The sequence below is a fragment of the Dufourea novaeangliae genome, unplaced genomic scaffold, assembly GCF_001272555.1.
Source record: "Dufourea novaeangliae isolate 0120121106 unplaced genomic scaffold, ASM127255v1 scaffold99, whole genome shotgun sequence".
In the NCBI taxonomy this organism is placed as follows: Eukaryota; Metazoa; Arthropoda; class Insecta; order Hymenoptera; family Halictidae; genus Dufourea; species Dufourea novaeangliae.
Window position 1 is genome coordinate 906,289 of NW_015373982.1, and position 20,142 is coordinate 926,430.

The window sequence follows — 20,142 nt, forward strand, 5'->3', positions numbered from 1 at the left end:
TAAATACTTGAATGAACGTTATAAATGTTAGTTGTAATTAATTAGTAAGTAATGAGCTGACCACAAATAGGTGTTAAAACATTATACAAGAAACACGTTTATTGAAAACAGCGTTTTCTATTCAAGTTTTAAATCCTTTAAAAAAATTCGTTACATATTATAGAGAACTGAATCGATTTCGGCTATAGTTTTTCGTACATGAACAGAAAAATAAATAAAACCCCAAATGACAATACTCGTTCGCATAGTGTCGGATTTTATACGCGTAGAAGAACAGTGACAATGATTATATTATTCATTAACGAAGTTTCTATTGTGTAAACTGAGGGTATCCCTAGGTAAAGTCAAAGAATCGTTCAAAGTATTATAATAGGAGGCAAAGAATCGTTGAATAGGATAATGATAGGGTGAAAGGAATGAAAGATAGGTCGATTAGACACAATTCATAGTAGGAAGTCGTATCGCACAAAGGTATCATTTAAAATTACCCGCCTCGAGAAAGGAAAGATGGCTCGTCGAATCATATGAAGTCATATAGATGGTCGAAGAGGCATCTGGGAGCCTCGGTGTCGGCCATAGTAGAAATGGCGGGTGTTAGCTTACGTGAATGACGGCGATCGTGCTCGAGATTATTATCGAAAAGCAAGTGTTCTGTGTGTGTTTCGCGACACGGAAACGACACCTTAGTATCATATGATTCATCTGGAAGGTAAAGATGCAGAATGTAGCACAAGGAACGACTTCGGATAGTCTGAAACACGAGAAATCAGCAAGCGTTCACCACGACATTGGAAAGACGTCGTCGACTCCCCAGTCTTCGAACTCCAGTCCCACGAAGTCAGAGACCGAGACCTTCTCCGAGTTGCAGCCACGCTTTATGGCAGACTCGTCGGAAAGTGAGGAGGACAGTGTTTCAGAGGTAAATCAAGTTAAAAGAGCATGCCACGTCGTGTAGAAGGATATTCATGCGACAAGAGGTTGAACGTACGCATGTACGCACCTATACGCACTATACACGCGCAACGCACGCATGCACGCACTCATACACGTACATACCACGTACGAATTCGTCCGTCCCGTCCAGTCACCACCGCCTGCCCTCTTACTCCCACCCGATTGCTCGAACCGTTCGTTCTTCTTCTTTCTTATACATATCCCTTGCTCATTCTTTCTTGCTTTCTATGTGGACGACGGATGGACGGACGGACGGATGGACGTCGACGACGGACGACGACGTTGTGTTTCTGAATACATGAGCGTGCGTGTACAATAATATATATATGTGTGTGTATGTGGTACGAGCATGGGCACATTCGCATCAGCTTTCGATGAAATTTACTCGAATCGATGTTGATTTTGTTCAACATTTTCTTATTTCCTCGCAATCTGTTTGTTGGTATTTCGTAACAGAAATAAACAGAGTCGGAGTAGCAGAGTGTAATGTACACGAGAATCAGATACGACGCTGTGTTATGGGCACATCGTAATTATCAAATCGTTCGTTAGATTTAAACAGAATTCTTTCGGTCTTCGTAAGAATCCAATAATGTTGTACGGACGAAAAAGAAAGTTAAAGAAACTGGTGACGAGGTACTCGATAAATGTTTAAAAATCGACAGAAAACGATGTCACACCGTTTGCCATAGTTTAATCGTGGCTAATGTTAAGGAAGTACGTTGACCGTATTAAAATCGAACGATTTACGCGTTCACGTGATGCAGAAATTTGACAGCGATTGGAGGAATCCTGGTGACATAACCATGAAAAAACAACTCTTTGTTACAAGGTAAATTGCAGATGGATGTCCTAAAAAAGACTAAAGGAGGAACCAGAAAAGAATTTACGCAGGTTATATAATAGGAATCCATGCGTTAATAGCTAATGAAACGTCAGCGTCGAGTGCGTGTACAATGTACATTTATAAAGGAATAATGTTCTGTTCCCTCTGAACATAAGAATTCGTTTCCGTTCGACCCTTATACGTTTTCGAATTTCAACATGCATCCATCGAATCACCAGTATCGTTTAATATCGAACGATAAAGTATTATTTGTTTACTGTGCATAATACAGAAACAATGCGTGTACTACTTTTTTTTTTCTTTTTTTTTCGCATGTCCGTAGCTTCGTATACCCTATGATTGAACACGTTTTAGCGGTGGGTAAAGAACTCCGGTTAGCTGCACTGCATAATCAAGCGCGTGCGCACGCACGTGTACGCCTCTGGTACACGTATATGTTTATAGAAATGAGAATTTATGCACCTATACGCACGCGCGTTCGTTACACGTACACAAGCGTACGCACTTACGCGTGTATATGTGTAGGTAAGTTTCCCGTGCGCTAGTAACTCAACTCGTATATAGTACATTTGGTCGCGCACATCCTCGCGTGCCTGTGTGATACGTGGTGCCTCTTGTTTGTATAGATATTTGCGCGTGTATTTTACGTCCGCTTGCACTACGTTGTGCGCCACCCAGCGGAGTTCTTGTCGGCCGTGTTTCTCGTGTATTCGTGCCCCGAGTTCGTGAGAGCCTGAGCAGTTTGTTCAGTCGTCTTTACTTACCTTCTCTAGACGTTGATAGGTTTATTTCTACCTTTATTCCAACACAACTAGCTCTTTCTGTAGTACTGTCAACGAGCTGTTCCAGCTCTATCCCTTGCCTGCTACTGCCTCTACCGGTTGCTCGGCTCCTCTGTGTTGCTCGTGTTCGTGGCGTGGAAATTGTCGAGAGCAGAGCCACCATATCATTCTATATTCTACGAGCAGCGGTTACACGGGACCTGTAGTTTTTCGTCGCGAGGTTTTTCCGTTTTTTTGTTTTTCGGTGCGAACGATTGTATTAATTGATACGACGTTTCTACGCGAGCGAAAGATACGCGACAATTTCTCGTCGCATCGGATTTACGACAAAACAAACGAAAACTTGTACATACGCACGCAGAGTATAGCAAGGAAGTGTCAGTTTCATCCTTCTTGGAATGGCTGCACATTGTTCTTATGCCTCTGTAGTCACTGGCAAGCGGTTTTCAGTCGTTTAAAGAAGATACTAGATACTTTCACCACACTACTGATTTACGTTTATGGCTCATCGGTCTCCACTCGTCGCGCAAGCAGATATGACCTCTACGCGAAATGTACGTACGGTGATTTGGACTATGTGAACATCTTTACAGTACTCTTAGAAATTAGTCAACGAGCCACTCGTCACCTGAACGCATATTAGAATCCCTTTGTGCCAACGTATATTTCTCAAATCATGTACTGCACAACATTCATTTCATCTCTGTTCTTTCGACTCTTTTTCGATGCACAATTAATATTTTCCGTGTTCTAGCCGAATTTCGAATAATATTGTTTCACTTATATTTTCACGAGACTTTATCGTGTCAATTAACCTTAATGTGGCAAAAGGTTGAAAAAAAGATAGAAGAAAGCTTTCCCATGGAATTATTACGAAATACATCATTACAAATATTTTAATATCACCTTTCAGATTTTTGTGTTTGTTATCTAATAGTATAGGAACACAAATGACTCAGCAAGTCTTCATTCAATGTTTATAATGCTTTTGCATATTTCCTATGAAATACCAATCAAATACAGGATTGGCTTGTTTGTAGACAATGTTTCCAAACATTCTCAATATAATACTGTAGTCTACTTATGCACGTACACTACTAATGTTATCTAAGTGCGAAGGTTTTCCGTTGCATTGAAACAAACCAACATTTTGGATTTTTGTGAAATAGTGTGACAAAAGAGTAAATGTAATGCAATATTATCAACAGTGCAATATAAAGAATAATTAGAATGTACTATATTACATTCTTGTAGTATATTCACTGTGTTATCTTTCTTGTTTATTAAATCATCCTTTGTTGCACCAAGAAACATGTTTTCTTTGTCAAGATTAAATCGAACTAATCAATCTGTAATCTTGATTACATATAAATCTTGCACATACATATGTATAACTGTAATTTTGCTAAAGAAAGTGTTTCATTATTTTCAGGTGGAGTGTTTTCCAATTGATCAGGTTGAATTAGACGAAGGTCATCATTTAGAATCCTCCAAGTTTTTATTGACTCCCGAAGTTCCAGAAAGATCCGTGGACCCTGAAACTCAGGCACAGTTAGAAGCTTTACTGGAAGTAGCTGGTATTGGCAAGTTGTCGTCGTCAGGCGATGGAAAGCACTTGGCTGATCACGAAGTGCTCCGTCGCTTAACATCTAGTGTTTCTTGTGCATTAGATGAAGCAGCAGCTGCATTAACGCGAATGCGCAGCGATAATCCACGCACACAAAACGAAAAGCGCTCTCTCGTAGAGGCATGCACAGATGGAGACGTTGGTACTGTCAGGAAGTTATTAACGGAAGGACGCAGTGTTCACGAGACTACAGAGGAGGGAGAGAGTTTGCTCTCTCTCGCCTGTTCAGCTGGTTATTACGAACTTGCTCAGGTTAGAATTCTGTTCATACTTTGCTATGTTTTCTTTTTTATAGAGATTTTGATGTTCTTTTCATTATTTCTCTTTCGTTTTGCCGTATTCAAAAACCTTACAATAAATATTGCAAAAAACCAATGTATTTTGCAATAGTTGCGATCACAAAATTGTGTTATTTCATGAGTAACTTGTGTTGCGAACAGGTACTTTTGGCAATGAATGCAAATGTGGAGGACCGTGGTATAAAAGGGGATTGTACCCCTTTAATGGAAGCTGCCAGTGCAGGGCACATGGATATTGTAAGCTTGCTTATCGCTCATGGAGGTGATGTTAATTCTCAATCTACTTCAGGTATGAGACATGTTAGAATGGTATTTGTAAAAATAATACGATACTGGCAACAATATCGTATGTTATAATATTTACGCTTAGAATACATTTTCAAATTTTCCAGGTAACACTGCCCTTATGTATGGCTGTGCAGGTGGTCACGAAGAGGTAGTGCGAGTACTGTTAGAAGCAGGTGCCAATGTAGAGGATCACAATGAAAATGGTCATACACCATTAATGGAAGCAGCCAGTGCCGGGCATGTTCCAGTGGCTAAGATCTTATTGGAACATGGTGCTGGAATTAATACTCATTCCAATGAATTTAAGGAATCCGCGCTAACATTGGCTTGCTATAAAGGACATTTAGAAATGGTTCGCTTTTTATTAGAAGCTGGAGCAGATCAGGTATCTTGAAACTTCGTTCATTCTATATCATCTGGAATGTTATGTTTCACGCGAGAGAAAGTTAAAACATTCAAATTTGCAGGAGCACAAGACCGATGAAATGCACACTGCCCTTATGGAAGCATCAATGGATGGTCATGTAGAAGTAGCTCGTTTACTCTTAGACTCAGGCGCGCAGGTGAATATGCCAACAGACAGTTTTGAATCTCCGTTAACGTTGGCTGCTTGCGGAGGTCACGTTGATCTTGCGATGCTTTTGATCGAGAGAGGAGCTAATATCGAGGAAGTAAACGACGAAGGTTATACTCCGTTGATGGAAGCAGCACGCGAAGGTCACGAAGAAATGGTTGCGTTACTTCTAAGTCAAGGTATTGCAGGCGTTAATGCATTATTTTTATTAGTTATGACTGTTTAACCAGCAATGGAACAAGATCTTTATTCTTTGTTTTGACATAGGAGCGAATATCAATGCTCAAACGGAGGAAACGCAGGAAACAGCACTTACTTTAGCTTGTTGCGGTGGTTTTTTAGAAGTCGCTGACTTTCTAATTAAAGCAGGAGCTGATATTGAATTAGGTGCTTCTACTCCTTTGATGGAAGCCGCGCAAGAGGGTCACCTGGAACTCGTTCGTTATTTACTCGAATCCGCGGCTGATGTTCATGCTCAAACGCAAACAGGAGACACGGCGTTGACATACGCGTGTGAAAATGGCCATACCGATGTTGCGGATCTTCTACTTCAGTTTGGTGCTGATTTAGTATGTCTTCGATTGTTTATAACCGACCTCAAAGGAGTTGCTTACAAAGAAATACGGTCTAACTGATATATTTACGGCTTTTTCTCCTTTCATGTTTCCGTCTTTATTTCTTGTCACGTATAGGAGCACGAATCGGAAGGAGGCAGAACGCCGTTGATGAAAGCATGTAGAGCTGGTCATCTTTGTACGGTTCAGTTTCTTATATCGAAACGTGCAGATGTTAATAGGCAAACGACAAACAACGATCACACTCCTCTTTCTTTGGCCTGCGCTGGCGGTCATCTTACGGTTGTCGAGCTTTTGCTTGCTCAATCTGCGAATCCGTTTCATAAACTAAAAGTACGATTTCATTATGAATTCAATAATGTCGATATCAGATTGTTCCTATGAATATAATTCGATTGTATATTTTTCATAGGATAATTCGACGATGTTAATCGAAGCTGCAAAAGGTGGACATACCAGCGTAGTTCAACTTCTGTTGGATTATCCTCACAGTATTATGATGAGCGCACCACATAATACAGCACCAGCGCCAATGTTGCTTCCTCAACAACAACAGCAGCAGCAACAACAACAACAACAGCAGCAGCAACAACAACAACAGCAGCAGCATATAGCACATCAACAACATGTGCCTCATCAACAACAAGCATCCACAACACCGTCGCAACATCAACAGCAACAGCAGCAACACAATGCTGAGCAAACGCAACCGCAAAATCTTCAACCTAAACATAATACACAGAAATCGTTGTTAAGAAAAAATCGATCAGTAACCATGATGCCTGATATGAGTCTTACATCAGCCGAGGCGCAACAAGTTCGTTCTCAACCCGCAGGAGAAGCGATCGTCGCAACTAAAGATGATACTAATATTCTGGATAAAGGCAGTGGAGGATTTACCAACCTTTCGGAACCCAATATTAGCCTTAGTCCAGCACCAGCGCCAACCCCAGGTTTAAATGTTTCGGAAAGTAGGAAGAATACTCGGCAGGAACAGGACCTACATAGACAACAAATATTTGAAGAAATCCAGGTAAGTCTTTCTATGATCAATTAATTTATGCAATTCATACTATGGTGCTAAAATTTTTGAAAATGTTTCAGAGGGTAGAAAGAGAACTTCAAATTAAGGGTGCCGGCCACTTATTCTCCGGTTCAAGGAACTCCGTCTCAGCTCAACAACAGCCGCAGCTGGAAGAGCCCAGTGAACCAGATACGTTATCACCAGGTATGCCAAATCTTTGATTTATCAATTTTTTGCTGTACGTGGTAATGAAAAACATTTACTAAACCGTAATATTTTCAATCGAAAGGTTTAGTTTGCAATACAACTGGTATGCCCGGGAATTCGTTAACTCATCAAGGTACCAGCCAGGCGATGTCGCTATATTATAACGCTTTTCTCCGAGGAAAACGGCTTGGACAAGAGACAACACATTTATCTTTACCTCCCGAAATTTTTCCTACAACAAATCCACTCTCTCTCGCAACGATACCTGTCACGTCGTCCGTTCCATTAGTTACCTCTAATACATCTTCAACGACTACGCCGAGTCCTCCAAGTATATCTACGCCTCCTACTGTTATGACTGTTTCTCAACCTATTACCGCGAGTAGCGACGTCAGTCAAAACACCGCCATAAGTGATCGTCCGAAAGCAAAACCCGTTTCTAAGAAAGAGGGTAAAAATATCCGGAAGGCTACATCCAGTGTGATAGGAGGAAAATTACAGCAGCAGCAACAACAACAACAACAACAACATCAACAGCAGCAGCAACAACAACAAGCAACTTTGATGGCTGGATTGCAGCAGCAATACCAGCAGAAGCAACGACAACATACCTATCAAGTGCAACAGGTGCATCAACTGCAGCAATTAAATCAACAGCTTCAATTGCAGCTTGATCAAGTGCAGGTACGTTTTCTTCAACTTTGAATTTTTGTAGTACTACTATGTTTGTTTGAGCGCATGTGTGTGTATTCTAAAGGTAAATATTATACACAAAATTAGGTACAACAGCAACAACAACAGCAACAACAGCCACAGCAGTCACAAACTCAACAACAATCGTTACAGTCGCACCAACAACAGCAGTCACAGCCTCAACAAGATGCTGGAAGTGTTACCGCGAATGGAAACAACATACTCATGCCTACTCAATTAATGTCTCACCTTCATTCTACGCATACCCATCATCTTCACGATCAGGTAATTACTTTAAAAATCGTTTTGACAGTGCATATGCATTGTACAGATACAAGTGATGATGTTTCTTTACCCGTACGAATTACACACGCAGCAATCCACTCAACAGAATCTTACGGAACCGACGGATCCCGAATTAGCAAGACTCCATCGAGACGGTGCCTGCCCCTTTGTCGCTGCTGCTCAAAAAGCAAAAGCACTGTGCACCAGTGAAAGTGTTATCAAATTAGAAGATGGCACGCATATTCCCCTCGATGACGCCTTCGAAATTTTTCGATCTATCAGTTTGGACGAGGCTGTTGATGGTAATTATTTTAATAAGATTCTCCTGTAAATTTCCCCCCACCGATCATCGACGATACTAACCTTGAAATGTTGTCTGTTTAAACAGCAACAGAGGATCAAGAGAAGCTTGAACTGAAAAGGTTAGAAGTGTCAACTACTAAAGATCCACAACACCCGCAACAGCAGCAACAACAACAGCAGCAACAGCAACAATTACAAACTGCACAAACAATTCAACAAACGAGCAGTCCTTACTCGTCCCAAGAATATTTCACCAATTCTGTGTTATCGGTACCTTCGGTTTCGTTACCAACTTTGCCTTCGCTTCAAGTAACCAGCACCGGCGTTCAGATACAAGCAGACATATCGACCGGTCTTCAATTAACCAGCACGCAGTCTCTGCAAAATCATCCGTTTAAAGACTTGAAAGATTTTCAAGAAGGATATCTCGAGGGTTTACGATGCCGTTTTCAACCGCAGTTGCTACTGCAATCCTCGCAAATAAGTAAGTTTCACCAATTCTTCACCTATCGTTTCGTTTTTATTAAGTAAAATAAATAAAGTGGCAGTAATGGGGACAATCTACCTTATCCTTAATTTTCAAATGTAAACTTTTCCAAATTTTACGTTTCGGCGAATACATACGTTTCGTTGTTTCTGCCTCAGCATTTCCCACGCAAGCTCTGCCAACTGTAACCGAAGCGACTGGAATAATGGATAGTATACCCCATCAGACGAATGGTTACACACAGTCGACAGCTTGCAATACCAATCAAGTTCAAGTGGCTACGCAAACTCAAGCTCCAGTCACCACAACTGCAGCCACTATCGTTGCTTCGGACAAAAAGCAAGTTTATACCGCTCCAGCAACTGGTAAAGGAAAGAAGGGACGATATCCGCTTCTGTCTCAACAGCAATCATGCCAGCAACAACAAACTGCCAATACTCAACAGCAAACGCCCAATTTTCCCAGTCAAAATTATCAGTTAGACCCAACGACAGGTAAAAATGTCTTTTTTTTTTTTTTTAACCCTCATCCGTCCCTTGTGTCAATTTGACACAGTTTTCTCCTAAGAAATTACGTTATTCTGTTATGTGTAGATAAATTTAGCTGAGGCTTCGTCATTTTTACTTTAAAGAATTTGCAAATTTAACTTCATTGTATTAATTTTTACCACTGAATCAATTTGATACACCGAGGAACAAATTCAGTTGGGAAAATGAGGGACAGGTGAGGGTGAAATTCATATTGAACACTGATTTTTATTATCGACGTGCTATTTTAGTTGCTGGTCAGTACACAACAGGCGTTCCAACGGTCGGCGGTTACACGACTAACCAGGTACCACCTGCGCCGTTTTCCTGTATGGATGTGGATTCCGAGACAGATAGCAATCACGATACAGCATTGACTTTAGCTTGTGCTGGTGGTCACGTAGAACTGGCAGAACTTTTGTTGAGTCGTGGTGCAGATATAGGTAACGTTTCGAACAAACGACACATACGATTTTATTGTACCGCTTATTACACTGTGTTCTGTTGTTAATGGTTACACATTTCATCTTTCAGAACATAGAGACAAAAAAGGTTTCACTCCGCTTATATTGGCTGCGACAGCCGGCCACCATAAAGTTGTCGAGATACTTTTAAAAAATGGGGCTGACATAGAGGCTCAGTCTGAACGCACCAAGGATACACCTTTATCTCTTGCTTGTAGTGGCGGTAGATACGAAGTCGTAGAGCTTTTGCTCAGTCAGTGCGCGAACAAGGAGCACCGTAACGTTTCTGACTATACGCCGTTGAGCCTCGCAGCATCCGGCGGTTACGTTAACATAATAAAGCTTCTTCTCAGTCATGGGGCTGAAATTAATTCCAGGACTGGTTCAAAATTAGGAATATCTCCGCTAATGCTTGCCGCTATGAACGGTCATGTTGGTACGTTTATATGTTTGCAATTACAGTGGACTATAACTACCCCCCAATATAGTCAGAGTCCACTGTAAATCGTCTTTGCTCTCTCCTATTGAATTATCAAACAAACCGTAACTTTTATGGCATATTACAGCGGCGGTGAAATTGTTACTGGATATGGGCAGCGATATAAATGCTCAAATCGAGACTAATCGTAATACAGCGCTAACATTGGCGTGTTTTCAAGGAAGACACGAGGTAGTTAGTCTTCTTCTCGACCGTAAAGCCAATGTAGAACATCGTGCTAAGGTATCGACGATATTATTTTAGTGATTTAATGATACATAGAATGTTTGTATTCGTTAATTATTTATAAATATAAATAAGTAAAAGTGTACATGTACGTGCATGTGTAAATATTTTGTGTTATTTTTTATGCAGACTGGTTTAACACCATTAATGGAAGCAGCGAGCGGAGGTTATGTCGAAGTTGGACGTGTCTTACTCACCAAAGGAGCAGACGTGAATGCCACTCCCGTTCCGTCGTCTCGCGATACAGCTCTTACCATCGCCGCCGACAAAGGACACTGCCGTTTCGTAGAATTATTACTGTCCAGGTAGACTTTGTTCGTTTGTTCACCTCGAGTAGTAACCTTTCTCCTGTTCCTATTCACGGTTTTTTTTAATCATGTTGCGCATAGAATCATGATATGTATTCTTTACACGCGTTGCAGAGGAACACAAGTGGAGGTGAAAAATAAAAAGGGAAACAGCCCGTTATGGTTAGCGGCAAACGGTGGACACCTGAACGTTGTTGATCTGCTGTACCATGCCGGGGCGGATATTGATTCCCAAGATAATCGTAAAGTATGTAATGTCAAAGTATGCAAAAGACCGTATAAATCGTTGAACGAATACATTAATTATTTTCGTTCAGACGCGTTATCGAACACTTCGTCGACATTTACCTTAATACATAAGCATGTGTGTTTCGTTTCCGAATCCAGATGTCCTGTTTAATGGCTGCTTTTCGCAAGGGTCATATTAAAGTTGTGAAATGGATGGTAAATCACGTTACTCAGTTTCCAAGCGACCAGGAAATGACGAGGTACATAGCCACCGTCAGCGGCAAAGAACTCCTCGAAAAATGCCAAGAATGCGTGAAAGTGATTCGAGCAGCGAAAGAGACGCAAGCAGCGAAAGCGAATAAAAACGCGACGATATTATTGGAGGAGCTGGACATGGAGAAAACGAGAGAGGAATCGAAGAAAGCTGCGGCTGCTCGTAGACGGGAACGAAAGAAGAAGAAGAAGCTCGAGAAAAAGGAGGAAAAGAGAAAATTAAACGAGGAGTACAAGAAGAACGAGGGAACGTACGAGGATAAAGACGAGAATGGGAAGAAATCCGGCGATGAGGAATGCGATAGAGCGGACGACAGCGAACACGAAACTGGCGACAGTTGTGAAAGAATGGATAGTATGCCGTCACCTGTCAACAGGAGTCCAGAAGATCCTGACAGAGAGGAAGGTGACAGCGGATTCGATGCGAACAGCCAAGGCAGTTGCAGCAGCAACGATGTGAAAGCCAGGGAGAAAAAGAAAGAAAAGAAGAAAAAGAAGACAAACAGCCCTACCAGTAATGAAAAAGACACGTCGCCACAAAGATCACCTAAATCTGTTATCGCTCAAAGTACCGCGTTGTCGCAAAGTTCCATCACGCCGACCAAGTCTCAAAATAATACCACCGAGAAGTAAGTTTAATCAGATACGAGTTTAGGATCCTCCAGTATAAGCCACAGACGAGGTATAGCTGCTTCAAAGACATAGCGTTAGCCATAAAGCTGATTGACCCTGAAGTTTATGTGTTTTGGTAGCCTAATCCTGTCATTCGATACATTTAAGTTGTAAAAACTGTACTAATTTCAGATTTAAAATACTTCTGGCCCTTTTACTCTTGATGAAAGCTTACGAAACCGTAAATGTCTTTCAAATATCCCATTTTTTTTTTCGTTTTATTCCTTTAAACCCCATAGCTGAAAGTGGTGTACCTGAGTGCGGTGGGACACAATGGACCCCCGATGATCGAGTACTAATGGTTTAGGGGTGGGCCTCGTTTATGGCTAACGGTATATCTTTGAAGCAGCCATATAGTAGTAGACATTCCATGCAATGTATTTTTGCGTCCCACTTTTTTGGGGTTATGTTACCTCATCTCCATTTTAGTATCACTATCCACCAATTCCCATAAAATGAAAGGTCTATTCTTCTACCTCGTCGGTGATACAAGTGTATCATGTGACTTTCAAAGAAAAATTTTGATTTTCAGAAGACTAATGACTAACGTCACAAACGGAGTGTCGGTATCGACGACTTCTCTCACGACCAGTGTCAGATCCACAACCGTTAATTGCAGCGAACGCAAATTGAAAGGTCAGTTGGTGTTCGAGTCGTCGAGACATCCCGCTGACAGGGAAGATTTCGAAGCGACTGGCAACGAAACGTACATACCCGCTAAAGGGAAGAAATCCTATAACAGTCAATACGACGGAGACACGTTGAACACTTCTACAAAGTCGAGCGGTTCTACAACGAGCCCGAAACAGGGCGGCAAACGCGAGGAAGGTTGGAAAGAAGTCGTGCGAAAGTAAGGAAAGCAATTTTATATTTTTCGGGTGATTTTTAACGAATTAATGGTAAAAGAAATTGAATTAATAAACAACTTCCGAAACAGGGGACAATCCGACGATTCGGGAAGATTTATGAACTCGCCATTCCGCTCGAAGAAAGTTTCTGTTCCACCGAATGCTATCAGTCGTGTCATAGGAAGAGGCGGAAGTAATATAAACGCGATTAGAGGCGCGACAGGAGCCCACATTGAAGTAGAAAAACAAAGCAAATGTCAAGGCGAACGAATCATTACTATCAAGTACGGAGTTCAAGCGTATTTTTTTTAGTTATTTCAGTTATGATTCTCGACAGAAACGCGTGAGTATCGTGGTCGGAACTGTTTTAATTTTTTGGTGAATTTCAGGGGATCTTCCGATGCAACGAAACAGGCTCATACATTAATAGCAGCGCTAATTAAAGATCCGGACGTTGATATATTACAGATGCTTCCAAAACCGAAATTGACCGTTGTTACGACACCTTCTTGGGATAAAACTGTTGCTACAGTAGCTGTAAGATTGATCAGTATACCAGCAACGGATTGATAAAACTCCCTCGCGGATGCTTTTATCGTTGAATTGTCGATTAACGTTTGTTTATTTACTTTCACTTTCAGTCGAGCAAAACGAAATTGGGTCCTGTAAGTAAACCTCCCAGTTTAACGTCAAATACCAATAGTACGCAAATTAATAAATCTAGTTACACGTCGGGAGTTTCTGCCGTCAATCAGTTAATTCCACTTCGATCGTCGTCCACTATTAAACTTACCGGAGCATTTCCAACGCCTCTGCCACGCGCAACAGCGCCCAGACTCGTCGCCGCAGGTAACGTATCTGCATGATTACTTCAATAAATTTTCTTGCCTCTTTAAATTCGACATAATATAAACAGTCGAAGTCTCTTGTACGTAAATCAACCGCATGTTGTTTGCAACATCGAAATACAAGTGCACAATGACAACTAACTACTATAAAAATTTATTTAACGAAATAGTCGAGTAACGTTTCGATCGTTCGCGACGTTTTTACGTGTGTGTGTGTGTGTGTGTGCAGCTGAGAAACGAGCCCAGGCTGTCGCTGCTCAAATGGCTTCGCCGTCGAACACAAAGACGACAATGTCGTATACGAGCGCGATCATGACGGCCGGACGAGCAACGAAAATCGTGACGACAAGCACCACGCAAACGTTCGCAGCGAAGCTATCTGAGATCACTGCCTCCACCCATACATCCACCACCGTGATGCAGTCCACTCACGCCACGGTAAATAAACAGAAATCGTTACAAGCGAATACCGTCACGGTAATGTCAGCTACAGCTACGGCAACGGCGCAAACTTCGTCTCAGCAGCAACAGCCCGTAGTCAGTACATCACCGAAACACTGCCGACCACTGCCTACCTTGTCTGCCCCGCCAACTATGGTTTCACATTATTCTGGAAAATCGACGTATTCTCCTGGTTCGAATGCCGCCGCCATGTCGCCAGCAACGAGTACAGTGGTTGCATACTGTCCGGATAGTTCAGTTGCCTCTACCTGTTCGAACTCTGTTCGAATTACTCCATCTCCACCGATAGTATCACAGAATCAACAGCTGCAACAACAACAACAACAACAACAACAGCAGCAGCAGCAGCAGCAGCATCATCAACAACAACAGCAGCAGCAACAGCAACAGCAGCAGCAACAACAAGTACGGAGTTCGACACCAATAACTTCTACGATTCAAGACCAACAACAGCAACAGCAGCAGCAGCAGCAACAACAACAGCAGCAACAAAATAACACGCCTTTGGAATATTCGTTATTTAACGATACTTTCACCAAAGTTACCCAACAGTCGATGTGGGGTGGTCGGGAAAGTGAATCTCAGAAGGGTATGAATTTCGCAACTGTAGCTGGCGGTGGGGGTTCCGTAAACACGTCAGGTTCATCCTCGTCCAAGTTCATCGACTGCGCTCCCCCTCCACAGGCTAGTATTAAATTTATAATGTATTTAATATTTTTTATGTATTCCTACTACTCGATACCATATCTGTCCTGCATGTACCCTCGCGTGCAAACTCGGCTTCCGCTAGGGAAAAAAGTGGCGTAGAAGAAAAGTCTCCTACCATTTTCAAGTACTGAAATAAATGTTACACCGAATGTTACTTTGGCATAAATTTCAGTAACCCCCAAAACTAAATGGTAGTAGGCCCTTCAGCTACCTCACTTTTTCCCGTAGCGAAAGCCGAGTTTGCACGTCAGTGTACTTATATATTGTCTCTCTCACGCCCACTGTACTTTCCACGAACGGCCATCACAACGTATCTAATCTGTTTCGAAACAGGCGGACGCTTCGAAAGCCCCAGGGTATCGGGGAACAGCAATGTGCTCTCCTGTATCAAGTAAATCGAACAACACCAGCAATACGAGCGCGACCAGCACAGGAAGCTGTGCATCGTCGAACACAGGGCACAGTCCGATTCAGCCGCCTCAATACCAATCCGCAGGCGGGAACTACAGCGAACATTCTATGTCGAACAAACCGCCGGGAAATTTGGCAGTCGCCCGACCGGTAATGCAGCAACAGAGCATAGAAATGGGGGCGGCGATGGGAACCCAGTACAGTAGGCCTGTGTTCCAAGGGGAATTGACGTCGCGCAACAACACCCAACACCAACAGCACATTATACCATCGACGTCGCAACCAACATTGGACGTCGGTCTGTTCAAGACGAACAACGTCGGTTACGAGCATCCGAACGTGAATTCTAGCTTACTGAAGATGGTACCGAACGAGGGACAGAATCACCCTCTATTACCGTTTCATCCTCACATGCAGAATTTCACGCAGACGATATCAGCGCCATCTGCTTCTGTAAATACCACTGTCAGTATGTCGAGGTTAAATCCCCGAGCGCCCGATTTCTCGAGTTCGTTGCATCTGAATAGCAAGCCTCAAGTGACGATGTTCAACGCGGGATCGGCGGCGGCGGCGGCGGCGGCTGCAGCGGCGGGGATACATCCGAATATGTTCGCCACCGTGCCACCGCCACCTCCGTCCGCGATCCAGTCGAATAACCTGGCGATGCTTGGAAACTTTCCGCTGGGAAAGTACCAGGCACCGTCCCGAGCCACACCGAACACCGGAATCTCCACCAACGGGCAGACACGTTGGCCGTTCGCCCCGCCGCACAACAGCTATCCGCCCCATCAGGATCCAATGATAGGCCAGATCGGTTTCTCCAATCATTTGGCGAACATGTCCGCACAGCCGGGTAACATCGATTTGATCACCAGCCTGGAGAACGGCGGTTCACCGGCGATATCGCCCTCGTCGCCTGCCCAAGTTGCCCAGGAGATGAATCAGATGAAAATCGAGGATCGCAAGGTACCACGGCCGATCGGCACGGAAAGAGCATGGAAGAATTACGCGACAGCCGGCATGGGACCCGGCGGCGACGCCGATTCTATCAACTGGATGCTCAACAACGAGAAACTCGTTGGATCGTGGGCAAGCTTGGCGCCGGGGATTGACAGACATCAGATGTTTCGATCGAACGCCACCTACAATCGTATATCAAACGTGGATGCTGAACTCCATCAGATGATGGAGTCCTCTTTTCAGGTATCAATTATGTTTTAATATATATATAGGGTAGATGTCTCCAATTACCGCGATTTTAATCATTTTACCGTGTCGTTTAACCTAAAAATCGTCTCGGTTTGGAACATGATATTATTTAACGTAAAACACATTTTGTAAAAACACGCAAGAATTTCGGTGTATCTGTTTCCGTAGGTTTACACGCGATTATGTGACGTGTGATTATGTTTCTACTCAGGGTCACGTGGACGCGCAACAACAATTCCCGAATGGAAGCACAGCAGCACTGTCGCTAATGCCAGGATTGACGTTACTGCCGGGACAGTTTGGAACGCCGACTTTAACGGAAATTCCGCCAAACGAGCAGAACAAAATCGATGCACCGGCTTGGGGAATACCGGATGCTGTGCAAGATAAGCAACATCCGGTACGTTGCACTTTAACATCAATTCCGATATAAACGAAATTCTACCGTTCATTGCTCATCGTCGGTTTGTGTTCATCGATTTTCACCCTGCGTCGGTTACATTTACTCTTGGTCCTTCTTCAAGTCTCCTGTAAGATGTTTGGACTGTTCTTGCTTACGTGTAATTAACGTGGAACATTAATAATTTGATTGCAGGCATGGAATAAATGGACACATTAAAACGGGAACAACAACTTCGATTTCCGACCCGAACGACACGAAATAGAACTTGTAACTCAATGTAGTCCAGTGTGCATAGGTGGTACTGGAATACGAAGCGTTGTTTCTAGACAGTTAAATTGCATCGATATCCTAATTATATCCATTAAAGAAAAACCACAAATTCGACATTATTTGTCATGCTACTATGTAATAAGGCGGTAAATCCTTGCCGCAGTTTATCGTATTATCTAATATAATTATTCGATACAAATAATTCCCGGATATGACACGAAAGAATGTTAATGCAGAAAGTTGTCGAGATAGATCATAAAGCGATACGGTGTAATTCTATGTCGTTGTCTCCGGTTCATCTTCGATCTTCCTTCTGTACATTCTTGGTACACAATATCGAACATGTTATACACAGACTTCTTTCATATTTTTTTATCTTTCACGGATTAATTTCTCCTGTGTACTATTCGTGACGAAAAAATTGATCACGCGGTACATACACGATTTAATTAAACGTCTCGTCGCGTCGAATGAAAAAATTTTTTAGTTTTACCCCACGGAAAACCAGTCGAATAATACTTATCGTGTCAAATGAAAAAAGAATGCATGATGATATAGTAATAATAATAAATAAGAACAAGATACAACCACATCGTATCTAGGCGGACAACTTTTGCGTTTGGTGAAGAATAAATAATGAAATCAGTTTATGAAAGAAAACTACCAGGATCCTAGAACTGTGGATTTTTCGTCAACATTGTCTCCCGCGATATCGACTGCGTGTGTCGTTTTCCATCTGTGGAAAAAAAATATATAATGATAAGAAAGAAAATGTTTCTGTTCGAATCTCCGAGAACAGACTGCCGCGACGTTTCAAAGTACGTCTGTTTTGCGGATCATTTTTGTTAACGTATTCTGTGTCAGTTCGCAACGTGTTGTGGAACGATTCGTGAGACTCGATCACGACAAATCACGTACGACTATTTTCTGATTGAACGATACACACAGTACCGCGACCGTTCTTTTTCGCTTCCGGCACTTATCCCTCTTTGCCCACGCACCTTGTGTTTCACGGATCGAAAAAAAAGAAAAACAAAAATGTCAAACATATCGGTCTATGTATTGTCGTAAAACGAGATCGCGAATCGAAGGAACAAAAAAAAGGGCATATATATACACATATGATTAGCACGGGAGATCAGAAACGTTTATGAAAGGAAAATGCAAATATAATTGGAAAACAATCTGCACGCAATATGGCACGCGTGGCTATTTGAATGGAACAGCGCAACTATGTAGCTTCTGTAACATTGTCGAATTATAACAGTAGACGATGGAAAGCGTCAAAAGGAAAAAAAATGAAAAAAAAAATGAACAAAGAGAGAAAAACACGCTGGTACGAATTAATTAAGCGCCTGTACTAATAATACATTAAAAAAAAACATTATGTATACCGAATCCTATTCGAAATCAATGAATATTGTTCATTGTTAAACAGGTAGTGGGCCGCAGCGACACGTAAATATTAACTTCGTGCGTCCCTAGAAAACAGTGCTATTATAATACTATTATTGCTGTGGTGGTAATAATGTTTATTATTATATTATGGTTATTATTACACAAGACGTAATTATAGGAAATGAAAGGTAAATAGAAAATGTCACCTGCTGTTCGGCTGGACTAGTATGATATATTAAATATTCTAGATAAACACTCGATATACATACATAAGAAAAAAAAAAATGTTCATTTCGATTGAACATTTGAAAATCTTTCTTGGCGGGGAATTTCGACAAGTGTTCAATACATAGCGACGATACTGTAATTGAAACGGTCCCCTAACGCGTAAGTTTCGATGAAGCTCATGGAAATTATACGAGAGCTTTTGATCTATTATTCCAGGGAACGCTTCAATTATTCTCTAAGATACATTGTTATAATTTAAAGCCTATTTTCAAATTTGATTTATGATAATTGCGATATACAACACAAAACTATTATACGACATACAACAATAAAGCAAATAAATGAATAAATAAATACGCCTGGCGTTCGAGAAGTTTCGTTCGTTCCCCGACTTCCGATCGACGATCGAAGTTGACTTAAATGAATTTCCAGATTTTTCAAACTCTGATAACGTATTTAGAACCGATATTACTTTATTTTATTAAATTTATTCGTAAAAAAAGAAAGAAATAGATCATCCTTGTCGTTTCTCCTACACTGGGTTTAAAGGTTCCCCTAATGTCTGATGGTGGTTCAATGAAAAGATCAACAGGTTATTCTTATCATAGAAAACGTTTAATTTAGAAGATAAGCTTACACATTAATAATACAAAAAAAAAAACAGAAAACTTATAACGTCTGAAATAGAGAACATTTTTATAACATTCATTATATTAAATAACAAATTATAAAAAATTCAGAGCATCTGCGCACCTCATCATTCTTTCGTATCGGCTGAACCATGAAACACCGTGGAAAAACGTGAACGCCTCGTGGAATAAGCGACGGAATAGAAACTGTCCTATAGTCTTGAAGTGCAAGAGGGAAGAGAAAAAAAAATACAAACGGAAAAGTCACATAGCGGATTCACCGTTCAGCTGATACGATAGAAGTTCATGATTCATTATACATATATAGTAGAAATAATAAATATTTACAAGTGACACATTTATACAAAAAAAAAGTCAGTACTGTGGAAGAAAGAAAAAGTTGGCATGATTGTCAAATTTTTGCAAGTTAGTGCTTCTCTCTGAGTCGACTGTCCGCAATACATATGTCACGTTGATCGTACGGGAACAGAACTTATATGCTAACGTAACATAAACTTGTACGTGTACAACACTGATAGTCTATACACTTGTTCCGAAACTACGACTAAAATCGATCTGAACGCGCG

General features: G+C 41.7%; 1 protein-coding gene across 7 annotated transcripts; it reads left to right on the top strand.

The window, feature by feature from the left end:
* The first annotated feature begins 588 nt into the window (after positions 1 to 588).
* On the top strand, positions 589 to 17,427 carry LOC107187284 (ankyrin repeat and KH domain-containing protein 1). 7 transcript variants are annotated; one of them, XM_015575341.1, is made up of 29 exons: positions 589 to 919; positions 4,016 to 4,462; positions 4,651 to 4,798; positions 4,902 to 5,182; positions 5,265 to 5,550; positions 5,639 to 5,940; positions 6,064 to 6,279; positions 6,359 to 6,979; positions 7,051 to 7,174; positions 7,260 to 7,861; positions 7,958 to 8,155; positions 8,247 to 8,457; positions 8,544 to 8,942; positions 9,104 to 9,439; positions 9,724 to 9,915; positions 10,007 to 10,372; positions 10,503 to 10,657; positions 10,790 to 10,965; positions 11,083 to 11,215; positions 11,356 to 12,098; positions 12,674 to 12,991; positions 13,079 to 13,273; positions 13,379 to 13,526; positions 13,631 to 13,838; positions 14,067 to 14,275; positions 14,360 to 14,983; positions 15,341 to 16,621; positions 16,839 to 17,027; positions 17,223 to 17,427. In XM_015575341.1, the coding sequence occupies exons 1-29, from the start codon at positions 716 to 718 to the stop codon at positions 17,244 to 17,246; spliced, it is 9,336 nt and encodes a 3,111-aa protein (XP_015430827.1). In that variant the 5' UTR covers positions 589 to 715; the 3' UTR covers positions 17,247 to 17,427. The 7 variants fall into 7 exon arrangements, with proteins under 7 accessions (XP_015430827.1, XP_015430830.1, XP_015430829.1 ...); XM_015575344.1 differs by having other exon boundaries at positions 14,363 to 14,983; XM_015575343.1 differs by having other exon boundaries at positions 4,016 to 4,166; positions 4,254 to 4,462; positions 14,067 to 14,983.
* Positions 17,428 to 20,142: the final 2,715 nt, after the last annotated feature.

Coding starts and splice junctions, on each gene's coding strand:
- LOC107187284 (XM_015575339.1), top strand. CDS start 716: ATGCAGAATGTAGCACAAGGAACGACTTCGGATAGTCTGAAACACGAG. Junction 7,862..7,957: donor TGCAGCTTGATCAAGTGCAG/GTACGTTTTCTT, acceptor ACACAAAATTAG/GTACAACAGCAACAACAACA. Junction 8,458..8,543: donor TTTGGACGAGGCTGTTGATG/GTAATTATTTTA, acceptor CTGTTTAAACAG/CAACAGAGGATCAAGAGAAG.